General features: G+C 51.9%; 2 protein-coding genes across 2 annotated transcripts in view; one reads left to right on the top strand and one right to left on the bottom strand.

Annotated features, from left to right (window-relative positions):
• Nucleotides 1-12,780, bottom strand: part of LOC137456910 (zinc finger protein 585A-like) — a 269,157-nt gene that overhangs the window by 222,125 nt on the left and 34,252 nt on the right. The window contains exon 6 of the mRNA XM_068168599.1: nucleotides 7,516-7,520. Within this exon, the coding sequence (XP_068024700.1) occupies nucleotides 7,516-7,520 (5 nt within the window). The remainder of the gene's footprint in view (nucleotides 1-7,515; nucleotides 7,521-12,780) is intronic.
• LOC137456900 (olfactory receptor 14A16-like) lies at nucleotides 871-1,803 on the top strand. The gene has a single exon (XM_068168589.1). It carries the CDS (start codon nucleotides 871-873, stop codon nucleotides 1,801-1,803), a length of 933 nt encoding a protein of 310 aa, XP_068024690.1.

The raw sequence follows: 12,780 nt of genomic DNA, 5'->3' as shown, positions 1-12,780 counted from the left end.
TAGAGTAGAAGAAACTTCAGAGTTTGAATCTGACTTTGACTTCTACAGAGGTTTCATCAGCTTCTTCTCAATCCCTAAGGGTTGCAGGGCAACAAAAGCTACCATACGAGTCATTAAAACACCTTGGGCTGGTCATTTGCTGCCCTATTGGACTGGACTCCTGGGCTGGAAGGTGCTGCTGGCAAGCAGGCAGTGCTGCAGGAGACAGCACTGGCCAGGAGCAGCACAGCACAGCAGGGCTGAGGACACTGCCAGAGGATCTCAGGGAGATGAGGAAGGCAGAGCGAGCTTCAAGGTGTCCAGGACTGAGAGGGTGACTGAGAACTCACTGGAGGAGAAGTCACTGCAGTCACTGACACAGTGAGGCTGTGGGTGCAGGGCACTGCAGCTGTAGCTCCTGGAGGCATCTCCATCTTGGCAGCTGACGCTCAGCTGAAGGCTCCTGGAGTGTGCACACAGAACGATGACCAAAACCCTTCAGTTTCATCCTGTGAGCAGCTGTGAGCAGAGCTGGGTAAGGAGAAGGCTTCACCCCCAGCCCCTCTGCCTTTCTCTCTTCCCTTCACTGTCTCTGCAGCACTGCAGACCTGCTCCCTCTTTCTCCCCCTCTCCATGGGACTCTTATTCCCTGGGATTGGGCTGTTGGTCACTTGCTGTTCTGACACCAGAGGAATCTTCATGGCAGTTCTGGGACCCTGCTGCATTTGAAGTTGTCATGAATTCTGCCATGGGTCGGTAGTGATGGGGAATGAGCTGATCCATTCCTCATGCAGCTGAGGGACAGGGGTTACAATGAGGCTGAGAGAAGTGTGCCCTAACTTGTTCCTACCTTTCCCTCCTTGGACAGGTCTCCATGGCCAGAGGCAGCAGATGGCCAACAGCAGCTCCATCACCCACTTCCTCCTCCTGCCATTCTCAGGCACAAGGCAGCTGCAGCTCCTGCACTTCTGCCTCTTCCTGGTCATCTACCTGGCTGCCCTGCTAGGCAATGGCCTCATCATCACCACCATAGCCTGGGACCACCACCTCCACACCCCCATGTACTTCTTCCTCCTCAACCTCGCCCTCCTTGACATGGGTGCCATCTCCACCACTGTCCCCAAATCCATGGACAATTCCCTGAGGGACACCAGGGACATCTCCTACGCAGGATGTGCTGCACAAGTGTTTCTGCTTTTCTTTATGCTTGGTGCAGAGTATTTTGTCCTCACCATCATGTCCTACGATCGCTATGTTGCCATCTGCAGACCCCTGCACTATGAGACCCTCCTGGGCAGCAGAGTTTGTCTCCACATGGCAGCAGCTGCCTGGGCCTCTGGGGCTCTCAATGCTCTGCTGCACACAGCCAATACATTTTCCCTGCCCCTCTGCCAGGGCAATGCTGTGGACCAGTTCTTCTGTGAAGTGCCCCAGATCCTCAAGCTCTCCTGCTCCACATCCTACCTCAGGGAGCTTTGGCTTCTTGTGGTCAGTGCCTGCTCATTATCTGTCTGTTTTGTGTTGATTGTGGTGTCCTATGTGCAGATCTTCAGGGCAGTGCTGAGGATCCCCTCTCAGCAGGGACGCCACAAAGCCTTTGCCACCTGCCTCCCTCACCTGGCTGTGGTCTCCCTCTTTCTCAGCACTGGCTCCTTTGCCTACCTGAAGCCTTCCTCCATCTCCTCTCCATCTCTGGACCTGGGGGTGTCAGTTCTGTACTCAGTGGTGCCTCCAGCAGTGAACCCTCTCATCTACAGCCTGAGGAACCAGGACCTCAAGGCTGCCCTGAGGCAACTGATCACTGGATGGTTTCAGAAGCAATAAACTCTTTGTCTTCTCCTGCAGAGCAGTTCTGATGCCACTCAGTGCAGGCCCAGCCTGGATGCTTGAGTTCTGGATGCTGCTGGTGCTGTTCCCACATAAATGTCTTTCTTCAGACTATTTCTGATTCAGTGTTGTCCTGTCTGGTGTGACCCAGAGGCTGCAGACATTAGGAGCTGAGCTCCCTGTGTGTGCTCAACACAGTAAAGGACCCTGCAGGGAGTTGTTTATCTGACCTCCTTCCTCCAAGACTTCTGTGGAGCTGCAGGGCAGTGCCTGTGTGCAGAGGTGGAGGGGCAGAGTCCCAGCACAGCAGCAGTGCCAGGCAGCCCCAGAGCCTGAGCTGTCCTCAGCTGCTCTTTCTTCCCTTCCACCCTCTCCTGCTGAGCCTCTGTCTGAGGCAAGGCCTGAGTGCTCTGGCAGCTTGGGCACTGTGCTGCTGTGTGGCAGTGCTTGGACTGCAGGCAGGGACAGGCCAGGGCTGCTTGTGGGAGAGAGCTGTGCTCCAGAGCAGCACTGCCATCAGAACAGGAGGTCTTCTCATGCCTTCATATCCCAACCCCTCCCAATACAGACTGCACCTACTCAGAGTCCAAACTGGATACTCTGAGTCCCTTCCAGTATAGATTCAGCCAAAATATTGTCCCTTTAACCCCTCCCAGTACAGATGTGGCCTCATCCCAGTACAATCTGGACCATACTGGCTCCCTTCCCAGTACTGAATGCATCCATCCCAGTACTGCACACCCTCATGCCCTCCCAGTACAGCCAGGGCCCTGTTCCAGTCCAAACAGCATCCCTTTCATCCCTTCAGGTACGCATTGGGCCTTGTGCCAATAGAAGCTGGACTCCCTTATCCCCTCCCAGGACAGCCTGGGCCCTGTCCCAGTACAAGCTGCATTCCCTGGCCCATTCCAGTACAGTCAGCTTCCTGCACAGTACAATCTGGATCCTTTTATGCCATCCCAGTACAGACCTGGTCACATCTCAGGACAAACTGCATCTTATGAACCCCTCCCAGCTCAGATGTGCTCTTATCCCAGGACAAACTGCATCACTTTGCCATCTCCCATAGAGTTTCCTGTGCCACTACAAAGTGCATCCCTTGCACCCATTCCCAGTCCTAGCTATACCCAGCACAGCACAAAGTGGGTATCCTGATCCCAGTGTAGCTGTGGCCTGATCCTGGTACAAATGAGATCCCATTGCCATCTCCCAGCACAGTCTGAGTCTCATCACAGTACAAAGTGCATCTCCTGAAACCCTGATTCCATCCAGGACAGACCAGGACCCATCCCTGCAAATGATCCCCTGATGCCATCCCAGTTCAGAGCCTGAGCAGAGTGCAGAAGGCCAAGTGCAGCTGGGCTGTGGTAGGAGGAGTGTGGCCACTCAGACACAGAGGTTCTCTTCCTCTGCACTCAGCACTGCTGTGACCACATCTGCAATATTGGTGTCTGGCTGGGGAGTTCCTTAGTCTGGAGGAATGGAGAGGTACTGGAGAAGCTCTACAGGAGATCTACCTGGATGGAGTTTGGAGTCTCCATGTAGAACCTGAAGCTGCTGAGCTCTTTTAGCCTGGTGAATTGAAGGCTCAGGGGTGATGTGCACCTGCTTGAAGCGGGGTGTCAGGTGATGGAGCTTTTCTTGCTTGTGGACACAGAAGGAAGCCTTCAGAAAGTGCAACTTAAAGGTTCAGAGTGGAGGCCAGGACAAAGAAATGTCACTCAAAGTGTAGAGCTGTGGTGCAAGAGGTGACCCAGAAGGAGTCTGGAGATTCTTTGTGTGTCAAGGAACAGGCAGCAAGAGTGGAGAGCCCTGAGTGAAGGTGTGGAAATGTCATGGGGAGAGCTGGCTGGGGAAGCCACATGGATGTCAACAGCCTGAAGGGGAAGAGCTGCAGGCATGGGACAGTGAAGCACATCCTGCAGGAGGGATGGGCAAGGGCTCTTGCAGGGCTACAAGGTTCAACAGGGACAAGGTCTTGATCCTCTTCCTTCTGGCAGCAGCTTCTGCCACCATGGCTGCTGAGAGGAAGTTTTAGTTGGAGGCTCTCAGGATCTGCCTTTCCAAGGCCTGAGGGTCAGAGCTTGGCCTTTCTCTTTCCTAAACCAAGGCCAGGGTTTGTTCAGCTGCACTTTGTCTGCCTTCAATCATGGCCTCCATTGAGCTTCTCTGACAACCCCTGGGAGGCTTTGTTGCTAATGGCCCTCAGTGAGGCCAATTAATACTTGAAGGAATTTTTGTTTTGCTTCTGACTTCTTGAGCAGATTCCTTCAGTCTCCTCTCAGTGTGTGAGGCTCAGGCAATGATCCCCAAGTGCCCTAAGAGCTATTTTTGTCTTTGTAGTTTTCTTCAGGATTTCAAAGTGCTCCTCACAAAGCTCCTTTCTTATTTATTTCCTATCAAAGGTAGAATATTCTGTTAGCTTTCAGTTCAGAGCAGAGATGATAATTCACCAAGTGACACTGACCCAGGCTGTCTCACCAGGACATCTGCACTTGCAGGGAAATCTGTCCTTCAGGTCTGACATTGAATGGACAACTTTGCTCCTCACCCTCCCCAGCCTCCCCATTGCTGTCCCTGCCCAATCCCAATCCCATCCAAGGCTTCTCAGGCATAGAAGCCTCTGGGTTTTGCCAATATTATGGGCACAATGCCAATGGACAGTAGCTTCAGTAGTACAGATTGGGTTATCTATATCTGTGGTAGGGATTCACTCCTCTGTCCATCAGGTCCATGGGCAGTAGCCATCACTAGTTCCATGGGACTAGATGTTTGATTTTTGGGGCTTCCATATATTCCTCATCAGCTGCTGACTGTAAAAACTGCTTCTGCCAACTGTGAGTCCCAGCTGTGCCTTGAGCTATCAGCATGTCTTGTAATAAGACCATTGGTCTGTTCAGCTACATCATTAGCCTGAGGATAATATGGGGTAGGGAACACTCCTTTAATTCATTCTCTTTGCACCCAGTCTTGCACTGTGCTCACTGTGCAGTGTGATCCATTGTCACTTTGCACACACTCAGGCACAGGTAGAATGCTGAACCATTTCTCCAGAGCTTCAATCCTTTGAGCTCCTGTGGCAGTACTGAGAGCTGTGGCTATGGTTTATCCTGAAACCACTTCTGCTCCTACCAGGATATAACTTTTCCCAGAGGAGGGCTTCAAAGGGCCAACATAATAAATTTGCCAGGGGCTCCAGAGTCTTGTTGTATCTGATCTGTTGGGCAGAGGCTTGGTTTGGGTGATTGTCCTTAAGCCTTACCCAACATAGTGGACAAGCTGTAAGAATTGTTTCAAACTGACGATCCTTGAGGCTGACACTCAGAATAGAGGTTGGCCTTCCCTGGGTGGCCTCTTCTGATGTGCAGCCACTCAGGCAATCTTGTTCAATCTTCCCCTTCATTGTTCACCACAGGAATTTTTGCTGGGTGATCTGCCTGCTGGTTCCATTTTGCAGCAGCACTTCCCTTCTGTGCAGGGCCTTCGACCCATCCTACCTTTGAGGCTCTTGAGTGACCTATTTCTCAGAATCATGGCCAGTCTCCAGCTCTCCAGATTGATTAGATTCCCCCTGACACATCCATTCAGTGCCACCCTTGTAGGCTGCACAGGAGTCAGTGTGAGTAGCAGTGGCACCATTCTCTGCTGCCAACATGAGTGCAGGGCAATGCTTCTACCTGTGCACGACCTTCCTCTGTCACAGTCTTCCCAGTACCAACCTCCAGCACTGCAGCTTTCTGTTGCCATTTGCATCCCATGCAGTGGGAGGAGTCAGCTGTGAACCACACTCCTCCTGCATTTGAGTCTGTGGTCAGCTCAGCTGCTGCCTTAGTTGCAGACAGAGATGAGTAAGTATTCAGAGTTAATTATCTGCAGATTCCTGCAGTGGCTTGAGTAATAAAATATAGATCTGGACGCACTTACTCATACCATGCCATTAGTGGCCTGTGCTTCTGTGTCAGGCAACGGTGTGTTCTGAAAGGCTGCAGTGCATGGAAGGAAGAAGGTACATCAAAACACACCATTATTGCCTGCCATCACTGAAAGCTCAGGTCTTCAAAGATATAAAATCACAGAATTGTTTCAGCTGGAAAAAGACCTCTACTGTACCTTCAGGCCTCTGGCAGGAGGCCTGTCTGCATCAGGACACTGCTGTGTGCCCCAGCCCTGCGCACTCACACTGTAGCTGTTCCCTGCTGTTTGCATTCCTGGGACACTTTCATGGGCCTGCTCGTGAGAGAAAATTTGGGTGAAGCCCTAAGCCTTCAGACTCTGCCCTGAGCAGATCATCTGTCTTTGTGGAACTGCTCTTGGGAGCCAGCTCAGAGTAGTTCCTATGGCTTGTCCCTGCCTGTGCTCACAGGACTGGCATGCAGCAGAACAATGACCAAGCTGCCACAGCACTCAGGGCTTGCACTGACCCAGGAGAGGCTGGAAGTGGAAAGAGAACAGCCCTGGAAGTCCAGGTGCTGTTGTTCCCTGGGAGTGCTGCTCTGCTGGGACTCTTTCCTTCCCCAAATCTGCACAGGACCTGGATCTGAAGCTCTGGAGAATTCCTGGAAGAAAGATCTCAGAAAGGAAAATGTTAATGAAATGTTCTTTATTTTTTTAACCAAAGAAAGAGCAGAGGTCCTGCTGCACAAACTCCTGGTCAGCAAAGCAGAGAATGTGTTAGAAAAGGGATGACAGTTTGATAAAGAGTAAAACACCACAACCACAAAGTGCAGAAGCCAGGCTAGGCCGCAATGAGTGACATCAGAACTGCTCTGCAGAAGAGTTTATTGCTTCTGAAACCATCCAGTGATCAGTTGGCCAAGGGCAGCCTTGAGCTCCTGGTTCCTCAGGCTGTAGATGAGAGGGTTCACTGCTGGAGGCACCACCGAGTACACAACAGCCACCAACAGATCCAGGGATGGGGAAGAGACAGAGGGAGGCTTCAGGTAGGCAAAGAAGCCAGTGCTGAGAAAGAGGGAGACCACAGCCAGGTGAGGGAGGCAGGTGGCAAAGGCTTTGTGGCGTCCCTGCTGAGAGGGGATCCTCAGCACTGCCCTGAAGATCTGCACATAGGATACCACAATGAACACAAAACAGACACAGTATAAACAGACACTGAACACAATAAGCCAAAGTTCCCTGAGGTAGGATGTGGAGCAGGAGAGCTTGAGGATCTGGGGCACTTCACAGAAGAACTGGTCCACAGCATTGCCATGGCAGAGGGGCAGGGAAAATGTATTGGCTGTGTGCAGCAGAGCATTGAGAGCCCCAGAGGCCCAGGCAGCTGCTGCCAGGTGGAGACAAACTCTGCTGCCCAGGAGGGTCTCATAGTGCAAGGGTCTGCAGATGGCAACATAGCGATCATAGGACATGACTGTGAGAAGGAAATATTCACCTACAATCAAGAGGAGAAAGAAAAAGACCTGCACAGTACATCCTGCATAGGAGATGTCCCTGGAGTTCCTCAGGGAATTGGACATGGACTTTGGCAAAGTGGTGGAGATGGCACCCAGGTCAAGGAAGGAGAGGTTGAGGAGGAAGAAGTACATGGGGGTGTGGAGGTGGTGGTCCCAGGCTATGGTGGTGATGATGAGGCCATTGCCCAGCAGGGCAGCCAGGTAGATGGCCAGGAAGAGGCAGAAGTGCAGGAGCTGCAGCTGCCTTGTGCCTGGGAATGGCAGGAGGAGGAAGTGGGTGATGGAGCTGCTGTTGGACATTTGCTGCCTCTGGCCATGGAGCAAAACAGCTGAGATCAGAAGAGAAGAGAGAGAATTGTTATGGTACAGCTCCACTGATTCCAGATATTTATTCAATCAATTTGCTTAGAATAATCTTTTCTTTTCCTTTTCACACCCTAGAGTGATCTATTTATTTTGTTTCTACTTTTATGCTCAAAATCTGTAACTAAATTTCAAAGGCATTGCCTAAAACCACTACACCCATGGAGAGGTGGAGAAACAGGGAGCAGGCCTGCAGTGCTGCAGAGACAGTGAAGGGAAGAGAGAAAGGCAGAGGGGCTGGGGGTGAAGCCTTCTCCTTACCCAGCTCTGATCACTGCTGCTCACAGGATGGAACTGAAGGGCTTTGGTCCTCCTTCTGTGTACACACTCCAGGAGCCTTCAGTTGAGCTTCAGCTGCTGAGATGGAGATGCTTCCACGAGCTACAGCTGCAGTGTCCTGAACCTACAGCCTTAATCTGTCAGTGAATGTAGCAACTTCTACTCCACGGAGCTCTCACCGTCCTCTCAGTCCTGGCCACCTTGAAGCTCTCTCTGCCTTCCTCATCTCCCTGAGATGCTCTGGCAGTGTCCTCAGCCCTGCTGTGCTGTGCAGAGGACCTGCTCCTGGCCAGAGCTGTCTCCTGCAGCACTGCCTCCTTGCCAGCAGCTCCCTCCAGCCCAGGAGTCTGGCCCAATAGGGCAGCAGACAACCAGCCCAAGGTGTTTTAATAACTCCTCTGTTGGCTTTGGTGCCCAGTAAACCCCAGGGACTGAGAGGAAGCTGATGAAACTTCTCCAGAAGTCAAAGTCAGATTCAAACCCTGAAGTTTCTTCTACTGTTAATGGGTCCCAGTGAAGCATACTGGGAAAGGCTCCCCGGGGTCTGTTCAGAGCAGAAGGAGACAGTGGATGCAAGGGAAGCACCACAGGAGGCACTGAAGCATCTCCAGGCTCTGGTGAGAGCAGAGAACTGAGGCAGTGCTGACAGGTCAGGGCAAGCAGCTCAAGGTGGCTCTGCTGCTGAGGAAACCTGGAGGAGTTTCCTTGATCCAAAGGGCCAAGCCCTGACCCCCCAGACCCTGGCAAGGCAGATCCTGTCCCTCACCTGTGGCTCAGGTCTCTGATTCACCCTGTGAAATAATTTTTATCAGATGCTTTGTGCAATAAAATCCTCTCCAATTAGCTGCAAAAACCTTGGCAATAATTAGAGGTTCAGCAGTATTTAATGAGCCCCATGGAGTATTTGGGGCTGATTACATCATCCTCAGGTACTGCCAGGAGACTCTACCAAGGTACTGCCAAGAAGCCTCTCAAGAAGTCCAAGTCAGAAGAAAACTCCAAAGTACCTTGAAGCCCTGATTGGCCTCACTGAGGCTTGTTACTGACAAAGGCTCCCCAGGGACTCGTTAGAGCAGCTTGTTAGAGGCCAGGATTGCAGGGAGACAAAGGCAAAGTCCAGGGCAGAAAAACTTGCTTTTGATCTAGGAAGCAGAAAGGCCAAGCCCTGACCACTGCCCTTGGAATAGAAGAACCTCAAAGCCTCTCCTTCACTGTCTCATGCCTGCAGCTCTTCTTCAGGCTGCTGACACCAGTCTTGGTTCCCCATCCAGCTCTCCCCCTGCCATTTCCATCCTTTCCCTGACCTGTCTCAGATCTCCCTGCCATTGCCTAACAGCTCTGGATGGCCTCATGCATAGCAGCTCTGCCCTTTGAGGGACATTGCTTTGTCCTCATCTTCACTCTGAAACTTCCAAGCTGCACTTTGTGGAGGTTTTGGTGTCTCTCCACTCTCCAGAAGAGCTCCACCCTCTCTGAAACCACCCTTGAGACATGTGCACACTGCTCTGGCAGTGCTCTGAGCCTCCATTCAGCAGGCTGAAGCAGCCCAGGTCCCTCAGCCTCTCCACAGAGATGCCAACCCCCATCCTGTCAGATCTCCTCTGTAGTCTCTCCAGTTCCTCCCTTCTCCATCAGACTGCAGAGGCCAACACCCAGACACCAAGCATCCAGATGTGGCCACAGCAATGCTGAGACTGAGGGAGGACAACTCCTGTGCCTGGGTGGCCTCACTCCTCCTGCCACAGCCCAGCTGCAGTTAGCCTTCTTCACTCTGTGCAGGGTTTGCTTCATCCCAGGGCATTGGGAATGGTTCCTCCCAGACCCTGTGATACCTTTCTGACTGGGCAAGTGGGGCGGTTTGGACCTGTCTGGGGGCTTAATGCCCACCAACGCCACTCTATCACTCCTCTTCTTAGATGGACAGGGGAGAAGGGAAAGATAACAAAAGGCAGTGTATGATAGAAGCAATTTAACACTAACAATAGGCACAAGCAATAGACCACACAGGGTGAAGCAGAGGGAAAAGTGAATCTCTACAGACCAGCAGCACAGGGGTGTTGGTCTCAGGCAGCAGGGCTCTGTTCAGAGTGGTTCTTCTGGAGGACAAACTCCAAGGACCAATCTCCTTTCCACTTTGCAATTATAGCTGAGCTGAGCACCCTTGGCATGGAGCACACCTTTGGCCACTTCGGGTCAGCTGGCCTAGCTGTGTACCCTCCCAAGATCTTGCCTCCCCCCCCAGCCCAGGATACCCTTGGGGCAGGGAAATGTTGGAAAAGCACAGCCTGAGTGCTCAGCTGAGCAGCAGCCAAAACTCTGCTGTGTTACCAACATCCAGCCTCAGTCCTGCAAAACACAGCACTAGCAGGATGCTCAGAAGAGAATTAACTCCAGCTCAGCCCAAACCCAGTACAATCTCCACCCCTTATTCCTACTCCAAAACCCCAGTGGCTGACCTCAGGTTTCACCTGATGTCTTCTGTCAGAGACTCCAAGTGCTCCATGTTCCCTGGCTGCACTGTAGAGGATATTTTGCACCAATGGTGCCATTCAGATAGGTCCAAGTGCCACTGCACAGCTACATCCTGTTTGATCTGCTCATAGCCTTGTTGCTCACTGCCCCACTCACAATGATTCTGCTTTCAGGTCACTCGATAGAGAGTGCTCAAAAGCTGACTGCAGCCTGGGACATGCATTCTGCAGGGCCCCACAAGGCCTAGGACAGACTGTGTCTCCTTCTTGTTGGATGGTAGAGATGTGGTTGCTATCCTGTTGACCATGTCCATAGGTACATGACAGCATCCAGCCTGCCATTTTCTTGCCAAGAACTGAATTTCCTGAGCAGGTCCTTTGACCTTGCTTTTCTTTATGGCAAATTCAGCCTTCAGAACTATCTGAATAAGTTTTTTTCTCCCTTCTCCAACATTTCTTCTGCCCTGTGACCCCACACAACGATGTCATGGATGTATTGGAGATGTTCAGGGCCATCAGCCTTCCCAGTGCAGTCTGGATTAGTCCATGACAAATGGTGGAGCTCTGCTTCCACCCCGGGGCAGTCGATTCCAGGTGTATTGCACAGCCCTCCAGGTGACAGCAAACTGTGGCCTGCACTCTGCTGCCAATGGAATTGAGAAGGCAGCATTGGCAATGTTGATTGTAGAGAACCCCTTGGCTGCCTTTGACTCCAGCTCATCCTGGAGCTCCAGCATGTCTGGCACAGCAGCACTCAGTGGTGCTGTCACTTCATTCAGGCCTCAATAGTCCACTATTAATCTCCACTCTCTGTCAGGTTTCTGCACTGCCCAGCTGGGACAGTTGAAAGGCAAATGTGACTTGCTGGTCACTCCCTGGATCTCCAGCTGGTGAATCAGTTCATGAATAGGAGCCAGAGAGTCTTGGTTTGTGTGATACTGCTGCCAGTGCACAGTCCTGGTAGCACCTGGCAGCTGTTCTTCTTCCACCTGCAGTAGTCCCACAAGGAAGGGATTCTCTGCAAGGCCGGCAGGGCAGACAGCTCTCGGATCTTGTTTGTATTCACCATGGCTACACCAAAAGCCCATCAAGAGCCCTTCGGGTCCTTGAAGTAGCCTCTCTTGAGGTGTTCTGTACCAAGAATGCAAGGGGCCTCTGGGCCAGGCACAATGGGATGTTTTTCTCACCTATTCCCTCTTAGGCTCATGTCAGCTCCTAGTACAGACAGCTGCTGGCAGCCTCCTGTCACTCCAGAAATCCAGATGGATCCAGTGCCTTTGTGCCATGATGGCATCAATGTGCACTGTGCCCCTGTGTCTGCCAACACCTTCTGTTCCTGTGGCTTTGATGAGCCAGGCCATCGAACCTACACAGCACACTGCCATCCCTTTCCTCCTCCTGGCCAAGGGCAGGGACCCTCTATTCCTGGTCTGCATCAGAGTATTCACTGTCTGATCCTGGTCTAACCAAAGGACTCCAAACTCATCTGGATTATGCAGGAAAAGAGGGTGAGCCAATACTGAGCTGGGCCCTGGGGTTGTTTAGTCTGGAGAAGAGGAGACTCAGGGGCGACCTTATTGCTCTCTACAACTACCTTAAGGGAGGTTGTAGACAGGCACAGGTTGGTCTCTTCTCCCAGGCAAACACACCAGAACAAGAGGACACAGTCTCAGGCTGCACCAGGGGAGGTTTAGGCTGGAGATTAGGAGAAAGTTTTACACAGAGAGTGATTGCCCATTGGAATGGGCTGCCTGAGGAGGTGGTGGAGTCACCAATCACTGGAGGTGTTCAAGAGGAGACTTGATAGGGTGCTTGGTTGCATGGTTTAGTTGATTAGGTGGTGTTGGATGATAGGTTGGACATGATGATCGTGAAGGTCTCTTCCAACCTGGTCTAGTCTAGTCTGGTCTAGTCTAGTCTAGTCTAGTCTATTGCTGAGATGCTGGGATGAGGGGGTGGACACAATGGACCTGGATAGGAGGGAGGTGAATCTTTTAGGCTCTCTGACTCACAATGCCAGCCTGGAAAAAGAGTTAGCCAAACTCAATGGAACACACACTCTCTGGGCCCAGATCCTCAATGCCATCAGGAGTTGGAACTGCTCAAAAGATGACCTGCCCTGGGCCCCAGTTAGAGTTGAATGGCTCAGCAAAGGCAACACAGCCACAGGAGGAGGGGGGGAAAGAGGGGAAGGAAAGGGGTGGTGGCGGTGGGAGAACTCTGCTGAATTCCCAGCAGCTGCCTTTTTTTTTTACAGCTTCCAGCCAAAGTGTAGTTTTCCTGGAAGGCAGGAATATTTCAGTGGGTGGTGATATCAGAGATTTGAGCTGAACTGTTGATTTTGAGCCTGAAATTTGAGATGCTTAGAGTGGAGGCCATTGCTTCTTCTCCGGTCCATACCGCTGGGTGTAAGGCTGTTAGCACACCACTTAGAGCAGCATTTCTTAAAG

Source organism: Melanerpes formicivorus, unplaced genomic scaffold (genome assembly GCF_026170545.1).
Source record: "Melanerpes formicivorus ecotype bairdi unplaced genomic scaffold, bMelFor1.0.p_v2 SCAF_142, whole genome shotgun sequence".
Classification (NCBI taxonomy): domain Eukaryota; kingdom Metazoa; phylum Chordata; class Aves; order Piciformes; family Picidae; genus Melanerpes; species Melanerpes formicivorus.
The sequence above is the reverse complement of the archived record's forward strand: the minus strand, read 5'-3'. Positions and strand labels throughout refer to the sequence as shown.

What these genes read in the sequence shown, in the direction of transcription:
- LOC137456900 (XM_068168589.1), top strand. Translation starts at nt 871, where the DNA reads ATGGCCAACAGCAGCTCCATCACCCACTTCCTCCTCCTGCCATTCTCA.